Consider the following 21,011-nt stretch of genomic DNA (forward strand, 5'->3'; position numbering starts at 1 on the left):
ACTGAGGTAATTTTACACCACCTCTGACTGGGGAAAGACGCATTACTAAGTTTCCAGTACACATACACAAGCCCCATTTAGGGCAAGGCTCCATGCACACGCTCCAGGCAGAGCAAAGTTAGGACTTCTGGCAAATAACAACTACCAGTGGGGCGAAAAGAGAGGATTTGCTGCTGTGGTTTACTCAAAAGAAAAAAGTTTATAGATTTTTCTGGCTTCAAAACATGTGCAAGGAAGATATTACAATATACAGCAACTAGTCCTCTGCATCTGGGTGCATTTCACACATCAGCGCCCAGCATTGTTATTTTCACTTCTTTTTTTAATGGAATCAAGTGCCCTGTCTACTAAATAAGGGCTTTCTAATTTTATGTTATTTATTGCTTCAGAGGGGGAGGAGAAAGAATTTCCTAGCAGAGTAAAAATAAACTGGACATCATCAGCCAGAAAAAATACCAAAAGTAACTGATAGAAAGTGTTTTGTTTAATATAAAATATAAATTATTTAATGCTGTAGATAATTAGTGAAGTCATTAATAAAAGTTCACAAAATAATATTCAAGTAAAAAAATAGAGTAATGATATTACTCACACAAGTGAATAGGGACTACAAGTAAAACAAACAGCATAGTTGGATATCAAATATTTCATTCAGACAAAAGAAAGTGTATTTGGCAAGACTGCTGCCAAAGCAGCCAGGAATTCTGACAAAACTGCAATGAATCTTTACTATGTGCAGCACACCTCATTCGAAAAATACAGCTGCCTGGAATTTGCAACACTAATTTATTTTGATAAGAACAAGTAGTCCTACTGAAGACAGTGTAGTTGCATAGGTAGTTACTCCACAACTCCCTTTAGAGCTGCAAAATACAGTCCAAACATATTTGATGTCAGGAAAATATTTTTTGAAAGTTTCTGTTTTCAGGTATATCTTAATGTCAGTACTCCTTTGGTATTTTACCATTCTGAACACTCTTCTATTTAACTTACAGCACATTTTAAAATGCTACTTTAAAAACTTACATAGTGGTTGGGCATGTTTTGCTCTAGAGCACACTTTTTCACTTGATTCTTTGCTCACAATGGATTGATCTACAGCCTACACAAATGCCTAAGTGACAGTTTAATCAGATATCAAATTAGGAAACATTGTATTTGACAGTTTCAGTTCTTTTCCAGTCCAGTGAGGAGCTCAACCTTCAAGTTCTGTTGATTTCAAGGAAGCCAGGGCAAAAGTCATCCAAAACAGGTTTGCACTATTGATAAGTCACAACTGGTACCATTTTGCATATTTAAGTATTTAAGTATTTTAATTTATTTGCTTGCTGTTAATCCTAGAAGAGAGATCGTAATTGCAGCTTTCAACACGTGTAATGAACGTGGCCCCAGTATTCAGAAATAAATTATGCCTCTGCGTCATGGCGTTCGAGTTCAAAGGCAATATTTGTCCTTCCACTTGTGCTTAAGTTTGAGCCTCTCGCTGCCTTTTTCTTCTTCTTCTTCAATTCCACCCCATGGGATGCAGGTTCGTTTTCAACACCATTAGTTGTAACTGATGACAGAGGAGTATCGACGCTCATTAAGTTGTGCTGATTTTCTCCCTCGTTCCTTTGTATCCTTTTCTTCTTTTTCTTTGTACCTCTAGAGGAAGGTGGATATAAAAAGAGTAAAAGAAACACAAAGTTAGCCCAAATTTAGAGCTTTTTCCACCTACAGCTGATGTGTTAGAGCAATTGTCTGCCTGTCCTCTTGAGCACAATGCTGAAACAACTACAAAAACTACTGTTCCACAGCAGAACAAAGACAGAAAAACCATGAAGACAAAATATGAGACCACTCCACTTGTCTACTTTTTATCATAGCATTGCTTTGAAAATAACTGCTCATGATCTTAAAAATCAGCTCATCTTGATCAACAGACAACAAACATAATTAAAAAATACAAATTAACAGTCTCCTCCTCTCATAAAAGCAATTGCACTTGTCTTTTTTCACTTTCCTAAGTTCAGACACCAAAATACTTACAATTAAGGAGAGACTCCCGGTTTATTTATGCAACAAGAATAAGACACACAGTCGAAGTGCCTAAGATTAGTTTTTCCATTTTAATATACCTGAACAAGGACAGAGTCAGAAATTGCTTTAATGTCTATTTCTGCTTATCAGCCTTCATACAGTGCCAAAAGGACCAGTCAAGCTCCTGTATTCCAGTTGATGCCTCTAACTGGTCTTGCACATGATGGCAGGGATTATGCAGGTGTTATGTTACACCACTTTTACCATGAATCCCCACTCTTGGCAGAAGTTGTAACTTTATTTAACTATAAATACTTAACAATACTTTGACTCTAACCTTTCAAAGGAAGGTACTGTCTTTGTTCAAAATTTGTATGGTGCCTAGCACAAAAAGGTCTTGGTTTATGACCTGAACTGTTTAATGCTGCTGAAACACATAAGCAAAGGGATGAATCAAGACTGAAGAATGTAATGCATGTCTTTTCCACAAAAATGGTGTTACAGGTGCTGCACTGTTGATGATACTGTCCTAATGTAATCAGTCTTTACAGATGAAAATGTTTACACATAAGCCTTGCTAATGAACTGATGAATATCTGCCTGTAGTTGGAACTGTTTTGAAAGCTAAATTGTATACCCTATGAATATGTGGATTGCTGCAGCTCTAGTACTGAAACATCCCAAGGAAAAAGTCTGAGAGTCTAAGAACCTCTCTGTTAGGATTCCTAGAACAATTTGAGGAGTACTGCTACATGAGGAAACTAGGTAAAAGATCATAATTACTCAGTGTTGTAAGTACCAATGCACCAAACCCAGCGTTCAGCTGGGTCTCGTGTAAATTCATGCAGAGCACTACCTAGTGCAGCTCAAGGAAACCATACAACGGGAACACACCTCAGGACATACTGGCTGTGCTGACAAGTAGCAGCTAATCATTACTATTCAAAGGGTAAGGTTACTATGCTGCTTCGAATTAAAGCTACTCTAATTTTGAGAAGCAGTTTTCATCTTTTTATTATTTGAACATCCGACGTGATGATGTATCAAAACTTAGATGCAAATCACTTAGCATAATTTCTCTATTTCTTCTAGAGTGTATTGCAGAATACATATCAACTGCTTGGCTAAGATAAAAATACACTGCCATCTTGTATAGAATTTGTGTTCCTATTGCAAAAGCATATTTTTCACCCAGAAATTCTCAAAAAATAGACATTTCATAGGGACTTGCCATTCATGTTGTTTCACAGCAGGTATTGTGGCTGTAGTGAACAATACTGTTCTAATAAGCAAATGAGTAATCATTCATTTGGCTTAGCAAGTTGTGCAGGTATTAAAGTTTCACTTCTCCATACTGAAAGTGTGTACTTGACAACCACTTGATTCTTAGGAGTAATGCAGTAAATAAATTTCATATCATATACGTCAATGTGACATGAATATTAAGTGCATTTTCACAGAAAACAGGAAAATAACTGCATGTTTTAGGTGGAGCAACTATTTAAGTACAGATTGACTGGATCTCAAGTCAAGTTGATATTGCTGTTAGATGCTGAAATACAAACCTTTCCCAGTTAGGATGGCAACACTTGCATATATGTAAATTTTTAAGGACATTTCAAGACACATTGACTGAAGTGAGCAAGAAAACTAGAGTCCTGACAAGTCATGGTTTTGGTAAGAGTAAAGTGAGAGTTTTCTTGAAAAACAGGCAGCCCTGTTTCTGAGCTGTTTTATTATCTGATATAATAAAACAGAAATATTGACAGTTTTTCACACTAGTGGCATCAGCAGTGTCAGAGGATTCTTTTCTAGCTTCAAAATAAGGCAACAGCTTGTAGTCTTTTCTGAAAAAAACCTGGTCCACATGGTCACTGCTGTGAAGTGCTATGTCATGCATGATTTCAGACTGGAATCTCCATGATGTTCCTGCTGTCTACGGCTCAGGATGAGGGAGCACATTCCAGTGATTCAAGCACATAGATGTCTTCTCTCACGTTTTTGAAATGTAACTGAAATAATTTTTGGGCTATATTCCTTCAGTGTGATATCTTCTCAGGATAGTCCTAGTTTCAATTAAAATTAAAATTTGTATTTGGTATGACTCAAAATTCTTGAATTTTCTTAAATCATTTGCGATTCCACATTTTATATCTGTGGTCCCACATTTTTCAGTGGATGCCCTGGAAAGGTCAAAAATAATTGTCTCCTGAAGTCTTACCAATGGAGTTGAGTTATCCCAAATTTTTGATACTGACTTCTAACAGACTGTGTCAACCGCCACAGTAACTGTGCTTTCAAGGCATTTCCTTCCTTAATGTATATACTACTAGAATAGCTGTGTCCAAAATTCAACACTGAATTCTGTTAATGTGTAGTTCTACAAACCACTCTTCATCGTGCTTGAGGGTTAAACTGTCCACTTACAACATACTTTCAAATCTAGGTACAGCTGGAGATACAAAATTCAGATTTTTGTATCTACTTATAACCTACATAATCTAAATAATCTTCATTATGCTGTAAATGCACATACATACCTGAAAAGGCAGGTTCAAATGAGGTGTGTATCTGCATTTACAGCACAATGTAGATGATTTATATGAGGAGGGAACCAGACTGGAAAATGGTCAGTGAAATAACTTGGCTTAGGTGACAGATACCACTGGAAACATGGGAAGTATTTTCAGATATCAATTTTTGAAGCAAAAATGGTTGCAAAAGCTAAGATATTGTGGAAGCTCATGTTCAAAATGCTGAGATCTTATCTGCTTACAGCTTTCATGCAACAAAGAGCAACAATTTTTAAGAAATGCAAGTGTCATCATCAAAGGTCCTGCTGGCATCTTTTTTAGAATGTGAAAACCTTTTGGAATTTACATTAATTAACTTTTAGAAGGTGCAAAAATAGCTTTTAGTCTGCAGCAATAAATCCTAATACAAAGCTAAGGGATGCCAGTGAGCAACCACATATCCCTGAGTTTTGACTGCAATGTATGTTATAGTCCTTGCTCTTCTGGGGATGTGCATATGTATATGAACTTCATATTTGTTAGGAAGTTCATATACATATGTTATTTCCTTCACATTTTGGGTGTGAAGCACTCTCCCACTGATCACCCTAAAGCTAATTTCTTGTTTTGCTTGAAAAAAAAATCAACCCTTCCAACATTTCTCAGTTTTCAAACAGTTGTAGGAATAAAACTGCAAATTGTTTTAAGCATTTCTTGCTTACTCTGTTGCGGGTGAGTCTCTATCTGTGTCATGTTTGGAGATAAATTTCAGGTCCCCTGACTTACTGGTAGCTGGTGACATCTGTAAAAGAGACAATAAAAGCAGGAAGGTAAAAAGACAACAGACAACGGGGCCAACACATGTGCATAGAAAACCCACCAGCTTCCTGAATAAGGAGAGAATATACCTCGTTTGAAAAAGAATGTCTATCAGCCATAAAATGTTAACTCCTATGTGGTTACAAACAAGGAAACAGTGCCCTGCTATAAAAAAAGGGCTGCTTGCAAATAAAAGACAGTTTTCAGGCATGTGTAGAAACAAGAGGTTATGAATCTGCTTGAAGCCAGCTTAAAACACACATTGTTTTAAAAGAATTATTTGTGCTTCTGCAAGTAAAAAAGCAGAATGCTATAATGCCTTCTTATTGCATAGTTTTCACAAGAAAAACCTGTCTTTTTTAATCCTGCAAGTTTCATTCAAAAGCAGTGCAAATCACTCCAGGTTACTTTGTAGCTCAGGGCTAAAAAGATTCCCCAAATCTGGAAAAGTAGATTTCTCTCACTTCCAAGGTAATTAGAGGGTCTCTGTACAGCTTGCTCCCTCTACAATAAACCTAATTCTAACAGGTATCAAACTTAATGAAAGGAAATGTGAATGCCCTTCCTGAATCTTCAGGGATAGGTTATTTTATTAGTTTAATATTATTTTTCTGCTGACTTAGAATAAACAGGATCAAGCTCCCATTGACTTACGGAATTCATACATTTACACTGCACACAACCATGTTCAAACATTAGTCATTAGAATTAGTCTGCTGTAAAAACACAGATTGCTGGATTAGTTTAGACAAAAGTCAGCCTATTAGAATACAATAATGTAGCATTGGCAGGGCTAGGAAGAAAAATCATCTACTTCACACACAAAATCCTTGTTAATACAGTAATAAACTTGAGACTAAGTCAATGGTAAAAGTAAACACAAAAGAAGGAAATATAATACCACTGATATGAAAAATACAAGGGAGTGTTGTAAAGGGAATGACTCCAAGTAATTAATACTTCCTTCAGCATTTATAACCTTGTGGTTCCTTGCCATTAATTCATTCTGTTCGCAATGAAAACAAAATATTTTTTAGAAAATCCTGTGTGAATGATGTTGAACCATTTTACCCACGTTTTTGAGCAAATATTACAGAAGCTTCTCACTATACTAATACTATAATCAAATACGAACCATTCCAAAGAACTGTAGAATTCCCTGAAGTGCTGCTACAGAAGACTGACCTCTTATAAAAAATACACTAAGATTTTTAATACTTTCTGACACCTAAACACAGAAAATTATCCTTGTTTTACAGTTAGAAGCTTGAAGTATCCACTAACTTAAGCTGCTTAACTGAAAATTCTTATGCGTTTTAAAAATAATTCATCACACAGCCTTTCATATATTAAAGCACAGCCTTTTAGTATGAGTACCGAGGAAAGAAGAGCACACAATTGCAGACATTTGAATAGCTGTTCATCTCACATGGCAATTCACAAGAATTCCTAGGTCTGTGGAGGCAGACTCCCAACACTCCACAGTACTGTTCATGACAGCTTTTTTACTTCATTCCTACAAACTTTCAAGCATTTAACAAAGGAGAACTAGATACTAAATCTTTGTGAATCAGATCTCGCTGCCACTACCTCCTTTTGCCTGTCCCACACACCTTTGTGTCCCTCTCAGCCTACTCCTTGACCTTCTTTTCCCATCCTGGTGATGTAAGAAGTAGCAGCACTGAAGAAACAAGGGGATCAGCAGCAGATACAAGGAGGCAGTGCAGGAGCTGGTGAAACAACGGGATGAAGCATCAGGAGGAAGAAGTGGAGGCTGGGAAAACATGCAGATCTTCGGCAAAGGAGGTGTGGTAATACAGACTGGGAACTCACTAAGGACATGTCAGGAGCAAGCCAGGGAAGGCTGGAATATGGAGGAGTTGAGGAGAGATCTTCGGCAAAGAGGTGTGGTAATACACACTGGGAACTCACTAAGGACAGGAGCAAGCCAGGGAAGGCTGGAATATGGAGGAGTTGAGGAGGCTGTTGATCTCATCTTTGTCCATTTCTAAACCTCTCAACCACTTGTTATGCATGGATAGATCTCCCAGGAAGTTCTAAACAGCTCTGCACTATCCTCACTGCCTCTGTGCTAACATGCTGGTGCTGGAACAGGCATGGTGCGAGCCGTGACACTCCTCCAGATGGTATTATTAATACAGCATTACTGGGGCACTGTTAGCTTTAAAGAAAAACACCCTAATATTTCAGACACTTCTGAATATTGTTCTGTTCACAGGAACAAATACTGAACACAGTACCAAAAATGAGCTCATCTGTACAGGGCCAGTAATGGTGTTCAATTATGTTGCCATGTTCTAATTCTCCCCTTTTTGAGAGATATAGCCCACCAGAAGAAGAGAACATTAATTCATGTCAACTGTAGAAGCTTGGCTTTTCTAAAGGCTTTTTTTGCTTTATTATCATAGAAGTGAAAATTGTAGTAAAGTACATATTTTCCTTTTCTAAAGGGCTTGCTTGCCTCACAACTCTTTCATTTCATACTTAACATTCTCTCTTGCTGCCACATAAGAAGCAACCAAAGCAATATAAATAAAGGCAAAATACATGAATGCATATCAAGTTCCTGATCCCTGCTATAGAATCCACAGCAGTAAATCAAGCACTAAACCCTTCCTCTGCAACTTGTGGGAGTAATCAGGTATTTCAGAACACACTTTCTAAAAGAACCTGAAGCAGAGGGCATCTAAAGGAAATACTAAAGACATAGTCTGATCCCTAACCTATATTTTTGGTGGTGCTTTCCTCTAGGTTGTGCAGTGTTGTCCCTAAGACTGGTCTGCAGATTCTGTGGCAGACTAGGAGGTAGATGGACAGAATAGAGTGGTGCAGGAAATCTATTCAGATGATTCAAGCCATGACAGTAAATGAGTTTGCTCTACAGCCTACAGAGGAACTCTCCCATAGAAGCTGTTTCTACAGAACTTCATCTAATTAAAACTCATTGGATCACAGATGGCAAGAATGAACATGTCTCTGTGCCTTTTCATGCTCGCCTTTAGGACACTACACTCAGCACTAACCCTGTATCTTGTTTTCTATTATGCAGTCCACGGATAAAAGATTCACAGCCACGTATTTAACTACCCAAAGCTATGCCAATGCCTGCTGTCAAAACTGTTCTAACAAGTCAAACTCAGGAGAAATGTGACACCACGCCTCACTCATCATTTTCTTCCCTGCTATTCTGCACCCGTCCACACATTTCCCCATTAAATGACAACTGGCAGAGACCTTTGCTAGCAGAATTACATTTATTTCTTTTGCCATGACCTTCCTATGTAAAACGCAGTTAACTTACAATTGCTTTTTCCCTTCTTTAGTGTTTTTAAAGAACAAGCCTATGTAAATCAGACTGATCATATTCTGGCCCTTATATCTAACAGTATTAACTTAAATGTGAGACTCTAGAAGAACCATGGCTCTGTATAGAAGAGAGACATTGGCATGAATTTCTCTCTTTTGCATAAAAGGAAAAATCTGTTGGGTGAAAATTGTAGTCATGGCTTAACACCAGAAAATCATCAGAAATCACCTGCATCTCAGAAATCAAACCCACTACATGAGTTTTTGAGGGATAACAAAAAGAGGAGGAGGAAGAGTGGAGACAAGGTACTTCAGATTGAAGCAGTATGGCTTAGAACACCTGTTTTCAGTCCCAATGATTTGGCCTCTGGGAATTTACATGGAATCACAGCTTTGCATTAACATTTGCATAAAAAAGTTCAATTCTCTCCAAAAAGAGGCTAAGAGCACCCAAGGAGAAAAATGGAGAACGGAGAAGTCAGCTTGCTCCTGAGATAATATGTGTCACCTATCAGCATTTTTGGTTCTGCTTGACCAACTCAGTGGCTCAGCCTGATTCTTCCTGTCTTTAAGCAGACTGATCACCTACAGTAAACATCTATGCATGAAGTTTCCCCTTCTCTTTTTTCCTCCAACAGGTATTAATTTGCTTATAAACCACATACCTTATCCTTCAATGACTCCAGCAATACTATAGACACAGGTGTAAATATTTCTTGAGACAGAACACATAGCTACCAGCTTAGAAATCAAGTAGCACCACACATGCTTAAGAGAGAGTAATTCAACTTGCACATGCAGCTGGAGGGAAGTGATGCCGTCCAGAGGGACCTTGAGAAGCTTGAGAGCTTGGTCTTTGCAAACCTCACGAAGCTCTACAAAGCAAAGTACAAAGCCCTATACCTGGGTTGTGGCAATCCCAGACACACCTACATACTGGGCAGAGAAGTGACTCAGTGCAGCCTTGTGGAGAAGGATTTGGGGGTGATGGCTGATGACAAACTCAACATGAGCCAGCCATGTGCGCTCACAACCCAGAAGGCCAAATAAATCCTGGGCTGTATCCAAAGGAGCGTGGTCAGCAGGTCATAGGAGGAGATTTGGCCCCTCTACCCTGCTCTTGTGAGATCCCACCTGAAGTGCTGAAATACTGTGCCCAGTTCTGGACATGGAACTGTTGGAGCAAGTCCAGAGGAGGGTCATGAAGTTGTTTAGAGGACTGGAGCACCATCCCTATGAAGACAGACTGAGAAAATTTGGGTTGTTCAGCCTGGAAAAGAGAAGGTTGTGTGGAGACCTCATAACCTTTCAGTATCTGAAGGCAGCCTACAGAGAAGCTGAAGAGGGACTTCTTTTTCTTTGTCCTGATTTCAGCCAGGGCAGGGTTAAATTTTGTGCAGTAGCTGGGAGGGGTGCAGCCAGGACCCAGGTGTGATAGAACCTCACATCACTGCCAGGGGTAGGGGAAAAAGGACTGTCTTAGAGAAGGGTGTTCCTTCCAGTCCAACACTTGGTGGGGAGAAGCCATCTGGCACTAATTTATTGTAGCAGGCTCCACAGAGAGCATCTTTGGATGTGGATCACTCTCTCTTTTGTAAACTTTCGTTACTAACATTGCTGATGTTACTGTTCATTTTCTTATCTCATTGCTGTTTACAGTAAATTGTTCTTATCACAACTCATGATCTTCACCTTTTGTGCCTCCAATTCTCAACTTCATCCCGGCACAGTGGAAAGTGGGAGGAAGCAGGAGCAAGAGAGCGCCGCGTGGATTGGCAGAAGCTCAGTGGGGGCACTGAACTGGGGAGTACCATTCCCACAACAGCCTGTAATGACAGGACAAGGAATAACTGGTATACATTGAGAGAGGGGAAATTTAGGTTACATATTAGGAGGAAATTCTTTACTGTGAGGGTGGAGAAACACTGAAACAGGTTGCCCAAGAAAGCTGTGGATGCCCCAACCCTGTGAGTGTTCAAAGCCAGGTCAGATAAAGCCTTGAGCAACTTGGTCTAGTGGGAGGTGTCCCTGCCCGTGACAGAGGGGGTTGGGACTAGATGATCCTTAATGTCCTTTCCAACCCCTTCAAATTCTATGATTCTATCTCAAACAGTACAAACTGCATTTTAAAGGAAAAACAGAGTACCAAGAAATAGGAAACTGAAGAACTCAAAAGCTAAAATATGTTAATATTGGGTAAAGACTAAAAAAAATTACCCATTCCTCATAGGTGATGCCACAGTAACATTTCCTTCAGATGAATTTCTTAAACAATAATCAAAGTAATTACTACTTCAAAAGTAGGATTTATAAAGAAATATCTATTTTATAATGCTATTAAACAATATATGTGGAAGACTAGACAGTGGCTTTGCAGATTGATTCTAGAAAAGCATCGTTTCTTTCAGCCCAGATGTCAATACCTTCAGAAAGAGAGATCTGCAATCATATTAGCTAGGAATGAAGCCCAGAATTATGAACTTCACTTCAATACATTCTAATTCAATTGAAAATCACTTTTTTTCTGCTATTTCCCTGAACCTTGAAAATGAACAGACTTCATGATGTGTCAAAAGTCTTCAGATCTATTCACTGCAAGAATTTCATTGTATTAATTCCTTAGTATTTCCCTCATTATCATAATCACATCTTTCTATTTCCCCCTCCTCTTCCTAAAAGATTATCAGTCTCTGAAGTGTTCCTCAGTAACCTGAAGAAAGGTAACATTAATGGAGAAAACAGAAACAGTACAAACTATAAAATAAAAGTGCATGATGAAATGAATAGAAAAATTTCTAGCTATTATTTTTGAAACATGGAACAAGCTTTCCATGCTTTTTAAATTTTTAGATTCAATAAATAAATTTTAAGCCCACAAAATCACCCACATGTAGACAGCCCAAGCCCAGGGGAAAAGCATCAATTGTTTGGCAGGTTAGTTTCAGACACACTGGGCTAAGAATTCACAAAGTCTGACAAGAACCTCCTCTAGCGGAAGAAGAGTGAGACCATGAATTATTTATGTGAACAGTGATAATCCCTAACTTTGTTTAAATATACATGGAATCAAGTTTTGATGACCTTTGGGTAAATTATTCAAATTGTGCAATAGTAATGTGGTTCTTGCCAGTAAGCCTTTTCTTTTTTTTTCCTATTTACATCTTGACATCGTTTTCCAAAGATAAATATACCAGAAAGAATACTTTCTTACACTTTTAATACAAGTTTTAAATTTAATGTTTTGTCTATTATTACTTCCTACTATTCTCATGTAACATGGCATTGCATATTTAATATTCAGAATCCAGTTACATGTATTTCATGTAGTGAGTGGCAGGCCATTGAACTATGTTTACAAGATCTTATAGCCAGCAGAAAATTTCTGGGAAAAAAAAAAAAAAAAAAAAAAAAAAGAAAAAAGACACTCTATCAACTTTGAAATGTTTCTGATTGCCCAAAATTTTGCAAAACCCACACTATGGTTTCTAATAGAACCCTAACTGTCCAGGAATTCCTGTCCTTTCCACCTTCATCTTAAGGAACCTGAAAACAACACATTAACTGGAGCAGCCAGATGATAAGTCCACCTCTATTTCTCGGAGTTCTTCATCAGTGCAACGAGAACTTCATTCCATGAAATTTCAATTGGCAGTTTACATGCATGTTGTAATTAAAGATGATTATGACCTAATTTTGTGGCTCAGGAGTTAAGTAACTCCTAAGGCAGGAAAACAAGGTTTGCATAAAATTGTTATGAATGCAAAACTGATGGTAGAAAGTATTTTGAAAGAAAGTTCTTTGAACTAAAGCTTTTCTAGAAATTATTTGCAAAGCTTAATATTGGATCTTAAGTATTACACCCTCTTCTAATGTTAATAATTCCACTTTATTCACTCATAAGGCTCTGACGATTAGCTAGATATGCATGTGTAATATCTGCAGTTGGAAAAATATTCTTAATTAGACTATCTGGTATTCTCAGTAATTAAAACCATATTCATAGTCAACATTTTAAGTGCCTTATTTAGTCTTGAACAGTACCAAAATCTCACATGTAATTGCTAGGATGACTTTCACAGTAACTGTTTTGCAGTCTTAACAGTGCTTAACATTTGAGTAATCCTCAAAAAAACCCAGAAAGAACAATAGATATAGCAGACCTAGGTATAGCTAAGTATTTGGGAAAACATTCTTGTGTCCAAAAACCACACAACTAAAATATTAATTTATATTTTCCAGCTTGTGTCAACAACTTAAGCAACAACCTAATTACTCAACAAATATTTTTGGATTAAAAAAATAAAAGCTTTTCTACCAAGCAAAAAAAAAAAACCCAAAACCAAACCCAACAAAACACAGGGTTTTACTAAGTTTTTCTTATCTCCCATATAAAGGAAATTGGCATTTCCCTTCATCAGGTCTTATACTGAAAAAAAGTGAAAGGAATAGGAAGAAAAGTTGCTGTGTCACTGCTGCAAGACAGGAACTGCCATAACCGATGAGCCCCCTCAGTGATCATCTTAGCAGTTTTGTCTCAGAAGTCTCTGGTATGCCTAAAGCCAAAGCCCTGCACAACTTTCATTCATTCTGGCAAACAGCTGAATGACTAGTTGTTTCTTCTTTGCAGAAATCTGCAGCTTTTGTAAACCTATTACACTTCAAGGCATCATAAGTCTTACAGAGATTTGATTCATCATTTGGTTCAGCTCACTATCTTCTTGATGGCTTATACAGTGCTGATGTGACTCAAAATTTTAAAAAATCCACCAAACCATGTTTCCCACTCATTCCAATGCTTTTGAAATTTCAGTCATTACCTCAGCCTAAAACATGTTATTAAAGCAATTAATCCCTAAGCACACACATTTAAGAGTGTCTTGTAGTAGTTGAGTTCACCAGGATAACTAAGCATGGCATAAACAAAAATTTCCTTCTACCAATAGTAGATGTGATCCATTCCAGCTTAATGCTCCCTGACCTTGTTTAACAGCAGAAGGAAAGCAAAGTAAAAGAAAGAGGAGTGCACAGACTTCACACCAGGTTCTACTTTGTATGCTCTCTCCAGTGCTCATTCTTTGCTAGTTTAATCTCATAGGTATATCCCCTTATATAATTTTTTCCAGGACTTGTTTCACAATTTCCCTCTAGAATCTGTATGATTTTGTACTACCCTTGGCTGCTGTGCAAGATGAAAAGCAGTGTATTTGCTTGTTGTGGACTGATACCGAACATTTGATTCGTTATGTCTTTCTTGTAGACTATGTAGACTACTACAAAATTCCAACTAATTATTAAATATGTAGTCAATTTAACTCAAGTTACAAGCAGAATTCAATTTAAGAGCATTTTAAATAAATAATATTAAAACTCAGTGTTACTAAAACAAGTACTACCAATAATAAAAAAACTAGTGTTAGAAAAGTATGTCAGCCATAGACACTTGAGAAATTCTAAGCAATTGAAACTAATCAAATGTTGCTTCTCACAAAGGTGAATAACAAATATGCGTTGCAAATGTTAGTAAGTTATGTAGTTGGTGTACATAAAAGTAGTTGGTGTACATAAAAGAATTGTGATACAGTAAATTGACTAAATTCCTACCAGATTAAAACAGAAAAAAATGTGGATAACAAAGACCAAGCCTAATAGAAATAGGTATAACAGTGCTTCTCTCTCTTCTAATCCAGGTATGAATGAAAGTGGGTGATTCCAAAAACATCCTCTGGGATACCCACCTTGCCTCTAGCCATGCAGACAATAAATTAAAGAAATCATCAGTAATAAATTTTTTCTTGCATTTATTCCAATCTGCCTTTACAGAAGTATCTAGAACTAGAGCACCCCTGTATTTTCTGGACAATGATTTGCCTAGGAATTTCTCAGCTACAAAGAGGTAAAGGATACTTCAGATTAATTACTACTACTCACTGTAGTGATAAATTCCATTTTTCAAGTATAGTTAGAAACAAAACACTTAGCAATTTGATTTATAGCAGCCAGCTTCAACAAGACTGCCAAGTGAGTGATCTGTGCTCAATAATTTATTAAATGCTACCTCTATATTCACTTACAAAAAACAGAAGCTGCACAAAAAAGGTCAACGGAAATAGTCTTGAGTGTTTTAACCTTGAACACTGCAATGTCTTTTCCAGCCTAAATAATTCTATGATTGTATACACTATGGAGCAAAGATTAGATGAATCATTTGAGAAGTCCCCAAAAGTTGTAACTAAGCAACACAGAATATGCTTAGAGTCTTGCAAATCAGATACAAAATATTAGATTCAATTTTAATAAAGTACATGGAAAAGTCAAATAATCGAAAGAAATCTGAACAACACTTTTAAAGTAGTTGTGTTAGTACCATTTCAGTAAATGAAAATTAACAGTTTTGGAAAGTACACTTATTAAGGATACAAATATTTTGAAATAAAAATTTCTTCAATTCTAACAGTTGTTTAACTAATTTTTAATTACTTTATTTCCTAGATGATATCCCATGTTTTAAGACAACTGTCAGTCTTATTTCACAGAAGGGAAACATAATCATGCAAAATTTCTCATCTCCTCAAGAACTGAGAGTCAATTGGCCTGCTTTGCATATAGTGGAATCTCTAAAATTCAGGAGAAAAAACCCCAGTCCATAAAAATCAAATGTCTACTTTTTTTCCTGGACTAAGAACCGGGTCCTCTTTTTCTTCTGTATATTCTGACTAACAAAAAATCACAGAAAGAGGAATGCTTACACACACATAACTTCTGTAAACTTGGAGTCAATGGGAGATTTGCCACGCATTAGAATGATGAAAGTAAGCAGGCTATTTAATTGCCACATAATGAAACAGCTGATTCAACATAACATAAATATTAAACTTCTACTGAAAATATACCTGCTTGCCTGGAATGAGATCTACACGTAAGAATTTTTTACATAAAAGATCAAAAATTAATACAGTCCATGTGGCATACAAAAGGCAACCTATCTCTACTTACAGAATCCTTCCTTCTCAAATTATTACCTTATCTAGTGTCAGAAAACCTTCCTCTGCTTCTGTTGATCCTTCTGGTAGGAGAGGAGTAGAATCTGGTATTAATCCTGAAGGTTGTTCTTCATACTCTTCTGAAAAGAGGAACCATAATTCGCCATTATTAGAGCTATGAAAGAATTTGTGAACCACCATGACGTTACAATCTAGCCAAAACCAGGATGTGAACGAAAACAGGTGAAAAATGTTTGAAGGCAAATGTTGTATGAGAATTTATGAAAATTTCTCCCATAAACCTTTATTTATACTAGCAAGTTTAGATTTAAATGTGATTTATATATTGGTTACTGTATGAAAGCATTCAAACATTTACCTAAGAACGAAGTCTACACTGTTAGGAAGCAGTGGATACTTAACAAACATATCTTACATATTTCTTTTGATTCAATAAGGTGATTATCAACTGCAATAGCAATTATTTACCAGAAGTTTTTTTTCACAATTGGACAACTGCTTCAAAAACTTTGTTTAGGTTTTGTCTTTGTTTTTCAGAACATTTTTTTAAGGCCCTCACTGAAGACTCTTCATTCAGACTTCTCTTTGGGCTATCTTACAAGGAGGAAAGGCAGGGCAAAATGCACAGGATGCACAAGGAGAGGACAATAGGGAAGGGCATAGTAAATCTAACTTTATTTGACCCCATCAAGTGACCACAGTGCTATGTGCAAGTGTATTTTAGGAAAGAGGCTTAAATACTAGATTTCACTTTAAAGACATAGGGAGGAACTAAAAAATGGGGGAAAACATCTTGAGAAATGCTGGGTTAGAAGATTTCTAAATACCAGTAATAACTGATACTTTGATAGTTTAGGAAGGCAAATTAATTTCTTGTAGTGTGCAACCACATGCTGTGTCCATAAGCTGAATGTTTACATCAGTATACTGAGCATACTTACAGCAGTGGACTAAATAGGATGCTTCCTATATTATTTGTTCAAATTCATCTATGTTTGTCTGTATCAGTTTAAACAAACAGTTTTGATGAAAAGGACCTGGTAGCAACTTCAATGCTCAGATGTTTGGTAGCAACTTCAATGCTCAGATGTGAAATTTAACCATTATTGTTCCTTTAAAACTTCACACTGAAATCCAGATATTTGGGAACTGAACATTCTCCATTAGAGCAGGGGGAAAATTAAGTTTGTACAAAAGCTAGATTTAATGGAAATTGCCTAAGAAAAAACCCCAAGATGTTTGCGAAATGCTCTGATGTGTCCTAAAATATTGCCAAGCTGGGGCTTGAATTAGGTGGCTCTGTGTTAGAGGAGACAAGGGATCAATCCAGCTGACAGATAATTAAGTCAGTAATAAACTGACTTGTTCCATAAGCTGAAAGTGCAATGGTAAGCTAACTTAATACAATTTTTGCACCACAATAAGTCATCATTATGCCACGTGTGTACTACATAAATTCCTATCTTCAGAACAATAAGCAGAACAACATGGTAAAATCTTGGAGCATCAGTTAAACCCACACCGGTATACCAGGAAGACAGCAGTAAACTTACTTTCACCAGCCACATAATTAGCTGGAAAATAGCCTTGCTGTCCATTTGCTAGGCTGCCAAACCACCAGTTATCATTATCTTTGTATAACACTTGGATAATGTCACTGCGATGGATGGTTAGCTCATCTGATCGATGCGCTGTGTAGTCATAAAGAGCCACTACCTAAAAGAGAGATAAGAACACCACAGCTTTATCACAACCATGCCACAGAGAAAAAAGCGCAACATTCACTTCCTCTTGCAGAAAAGCAGCTGAAACCAAAGCTGCACTTTGGTAAAAGCTGAGGCTGCCTCAAGTTTTGCTAATGGGATCAGGGGTGGTGGGAAAGCAGCAGGAGAGGCAAGATAAAGGACTGTGGGATTGCAGAAATGGTTAAGAACATTCAATTCACTAAGATTAGCTTCAAAACAGCAGCTGTTAGTTTTATAAGCAATTTGCTTGTGAAGCAAAAGGGAAAAAAAAAACTTCATACAGTCACTTTCTCAGAATTGTTACACCACCTTCAGATCCCATTCTATGTGTGCTCATGAAGCATATGTGTTTGAATAAATACTTCAACAGTATGACAGCTTTATCCAAGGAAAAATTTAATACAAAAAGACATTGCAAAGTTTTGCTTTGATCACTCTGTTTTTTCTTTTTTCTTTTCTAGTTTTCATTTGTTTTGTTTAGCAATAAGCATTTGGATATACAATTTCATAATATCTGCAAAAATATATTTATTTTCCATTTCACAGAATAAATCTATTTGACAGTGAAATTCAGCACAGATATACTTTTATGAAAAAAAGTACTAATAGTCATCAGGACCATGGATACTACATATAATAAACTACTAGAAGCCTGCTTTCTACCCTGAATATGAAAATATCAAGTACAATTTCTTATTTTTTTCCTATGCCCTATGAACAAAAATCTGTCCTAGTGAACTCTGAGCAGAGAAGCATGAAAGGAAAACAAATGAACTGAAAGAATAACGGAATTGCTCACTTCCCTCATCATAAGTGAAGAGCACAATTATGACCTATTTTACACACAGAATGCTGCTTCCCTACCTACAATCTTCACCTCATATTCCTCTACTAAATTGTAAGTAGAGGTCAGAAACAGGGATCATTAGGAGCAATAGGAGGGGTAATGGGATCGAAGGAGACAGCAAAGTTATGGTGATATGGATAGGAAAACACCTTATTTTTTATTACTCATACATGCATTTAAATTTTAAGACTGCTGAATTCCACAGTGCTTTTTATATTTGTATTTCTGCTTCAAGCAAGATCACCTGCGAGTTGCGTGTGTAGAAAGATAGCCAATGTCACTTGTATTTCCATAATTCCATGTCACCAATTAAACAGATTAAATCAGTTATGAATGGGCAAAGATGGAAGTGATTCTACCATTGTAAATTTTATGTGGCAATTTGTGAGCTGGTCAGCACCAAAGAATTAGTATCAGCATAGTTTTCAGTAGACTGGAAATTTACCTAAATATGCATTCAGTAGACCTGAAGTTACATAAAGAAACTAAACCATTAAATGCGTTTTATCATAACTCTCCTCCCTGCATCAGGAAAGCTAACAGTAATTACAGGTGATGTTGGCAGTACAGAAATATGAACTATAGAACAGAACCAAACTAAACCACACTAATGAGCACCATGACCATGTCCAGTAAGAGGTGCTCTAACAGTGCCCACTTCAGTTAAGTGACAATCTCATGAAAACCATGAGGTCACTTAAGGTAAAAAAAGCCAAAACCCAAAAAGGAATATAGGAATGCAACAACAATTACTTGGCAGCATAAAAAACAATGAAAGGCAGAGCATGAACTACTTTTTTTTTGCAGGGTCTTTTGCAAGATAGTTCTGGTGCAAATGTTGTATTTAAAAAAAAAATATAAAAATTCAGTCACGTGGAAACTGCCACAAACAGTTCAAACCAATCAAGCAAGTGCCACTGTCTCTCAGAAATAAGAAATTAATATACCAATGTGTCCTGTAATACAACTGGTTTAGTAAGCCTGGCAATTTAAATAAAATATGGAAATTGTCATTATATTCTCTGTCAACATATGATCAGAAAAATGACCATAACAGGATATAAGAAATGCACCTCAGAACCAAAGAAGAATGTAAACAGCTCACAATTACACCTAAAGTAGTGGACTTTCTTCTGGTGTAAAATTTAAAAATTTGTCAAGTTCTATTTGGGTCAATGTCCAAGCAAAAAATAAAAAAATCTATATTCAACAAAATTTTACAATATTGTTTTTCAAGATTGATGTAAACCCAGAAGTAATGTAGTTATACAGTTATGAACATCTTTGTAAGAATTACAAAATCTACAGTAGAAAAAAAATGTCCTTGGGACCATGCTAAAAAAAAAAAGGCATGCTTTCAAAAGCAGATATAATATAACAGGTACAAAAGATATTGCAAAAAATTACATAACACTTACTGTCTCTTGCCCGGGTGGACAACTGTTTCCTCCTCCCACTCCTAGTGCAGTCAGGCTGTCATCATTCTAGAAGAATAAGTTGTTATACATTTTAATATAAAGCACTTTGCTAAACTATGATTGCATTTTCATTTCTCCTGTATGACAGTAAAAATTATCTGCAACAAAATGCTTTTTTCAAAAAAGAAAAAGCAGAAATGATGTTAAGCAACACTGAGTAATATTGGCTATTGGCTGGTAGATGTTTATAAAAATATATTAAATTTTTCAAGTATGCACACTGCACTAAAGACACCACTGGACTGAAGACTGTGCAGTCCAAGCTTGTTTGCATTGCAAACACTGCAGCAGATATTTAAGAAGTTGTTGCAGTGTACTTTACCTCTGAACCAATATGCAAAAATGTCACTTCCATGTAATGGAGAATTTTAGGTTGGTCTTAATAATGAGTACTTTAATTTTAATCGTTCTGTCCTCACCACTTGCTCTTCAGACTTTCAATGAATTCAAAAGAATAGCAGGTATACATTGCAATAATCAGGATAAGCCTGTACCTTAAAAAAAATTGACTTCTGTAAAATATTCAAATGCTTAAGCTAAAAGAAGATTTAGAATAGAAAAATCATGAAAATTAGCAGAGGAACAACACACTAGGGGGAAAAAAGGAAGAGCTGGAAGTCCTTTGGTGGTGTTATTTAATTTTTATTCAATGGTCTATCTTCACAAAGGGGAAACCAATTTCCCCTCGATTTTGTGTGCAAAGGATCTACACTGCCATACATCAATTAAAATATTTTAGAGTGTTAAATGTGTGCTTTGTGAAGTAAATATTTCCACCTCTAACAGATATACTGCATTATAACAAGTTAAATCTGAAAATTTTAATCCAACATACTTAATCTCTTTCATATTTTACAGCCACTCCTTTATATATCTTATGCATGAACTTCTTTCTCTTCTGCTTTTAAAAAATATATCTAAAAGGTATTGTTCTTTTTATTTTCAGTGTTTGTGTTTTTTAATTTTTTTTATTATGGTGGTCCAAGGAACATCACTACAAATTACAGAGAAAATCCTTGCAAACCCTCAGCAGAATAAATGCCATTCTTGGGAACAGGCATTCTTGCCCTCTGTGTGGTTTACATAATTTAGCTGGGCTTATCCCATATGGGAAAGAAATCACTGACTATCCTGCACTCCATCCAGTCTCCAGATTGTTTTGGTACTGCCACAGTAGTTACAGAAACACACAGCAGTTACAGATGAACTCAGTACAAAAGCAAACAGTTGCACTCAGTTCTTATAATCTACCAGAACATCTA

At 36.6% G+C, this 21,011-nt stretch overlaps 1 protein-coding gene across 1 annotated transcript in view; it reads right to left on the reverse strand.

Annotated features, from left to right (window-relative positions):
* Positions 1 to 466: 466 nt before the first annotated feature.
* The window catches only part of AHI1 (Abelson helper integration site 1), an 84,332-nt gene continuing 63,787 nt past the window's right edge, over positions 467 to 21,011 (reverse strand). Inside the window, exons 21-25 of the mRNA XM_041470131.1 lie at positions 19,690 to 19,755; positions 17,233 to 17,395; positions 15,698 to 15,798; positions 5,255 to 5,334; positions 467 to 1,644 (exon numbers count right to left, since the gene is read on the reverse strand). Of these exons, the coding sequence (XP_041326065.1) occupies positions 1,407 to 1,644; positions 5,255 to 5,334; positions 15,698 to 15,798; positions 17,233 to 17,395; positions 19,690 to 19,755 (648 nt within the window). The 3' untranslated portion in view covers positions 467 to 1,406. The remainder of the gene's footprint in view (positions 1,645 to 5,254; positions 5,335 to 15,697; positions 15,799 to 17,232; positions 17,396 to 19,689; positions 19,756 to 21,011) is intronic.

Source organism: Pyrgilauda ruficollis, unplaced genomic scaffold, assembly GCF_017590135.1.
Source record: "Pyrgilauda ruficollis isolate IOZ18807 unplaced genomic scaffold, ASM1759013v1 scaffold24, whole genome shotgun sequence".
Lineage (NCBI taxonomy): Eukaryota > Metazoa > Chordata > Aves > Passeriformes > Passeridae > Pyrgilauda > Pyrgilauda ruficollis.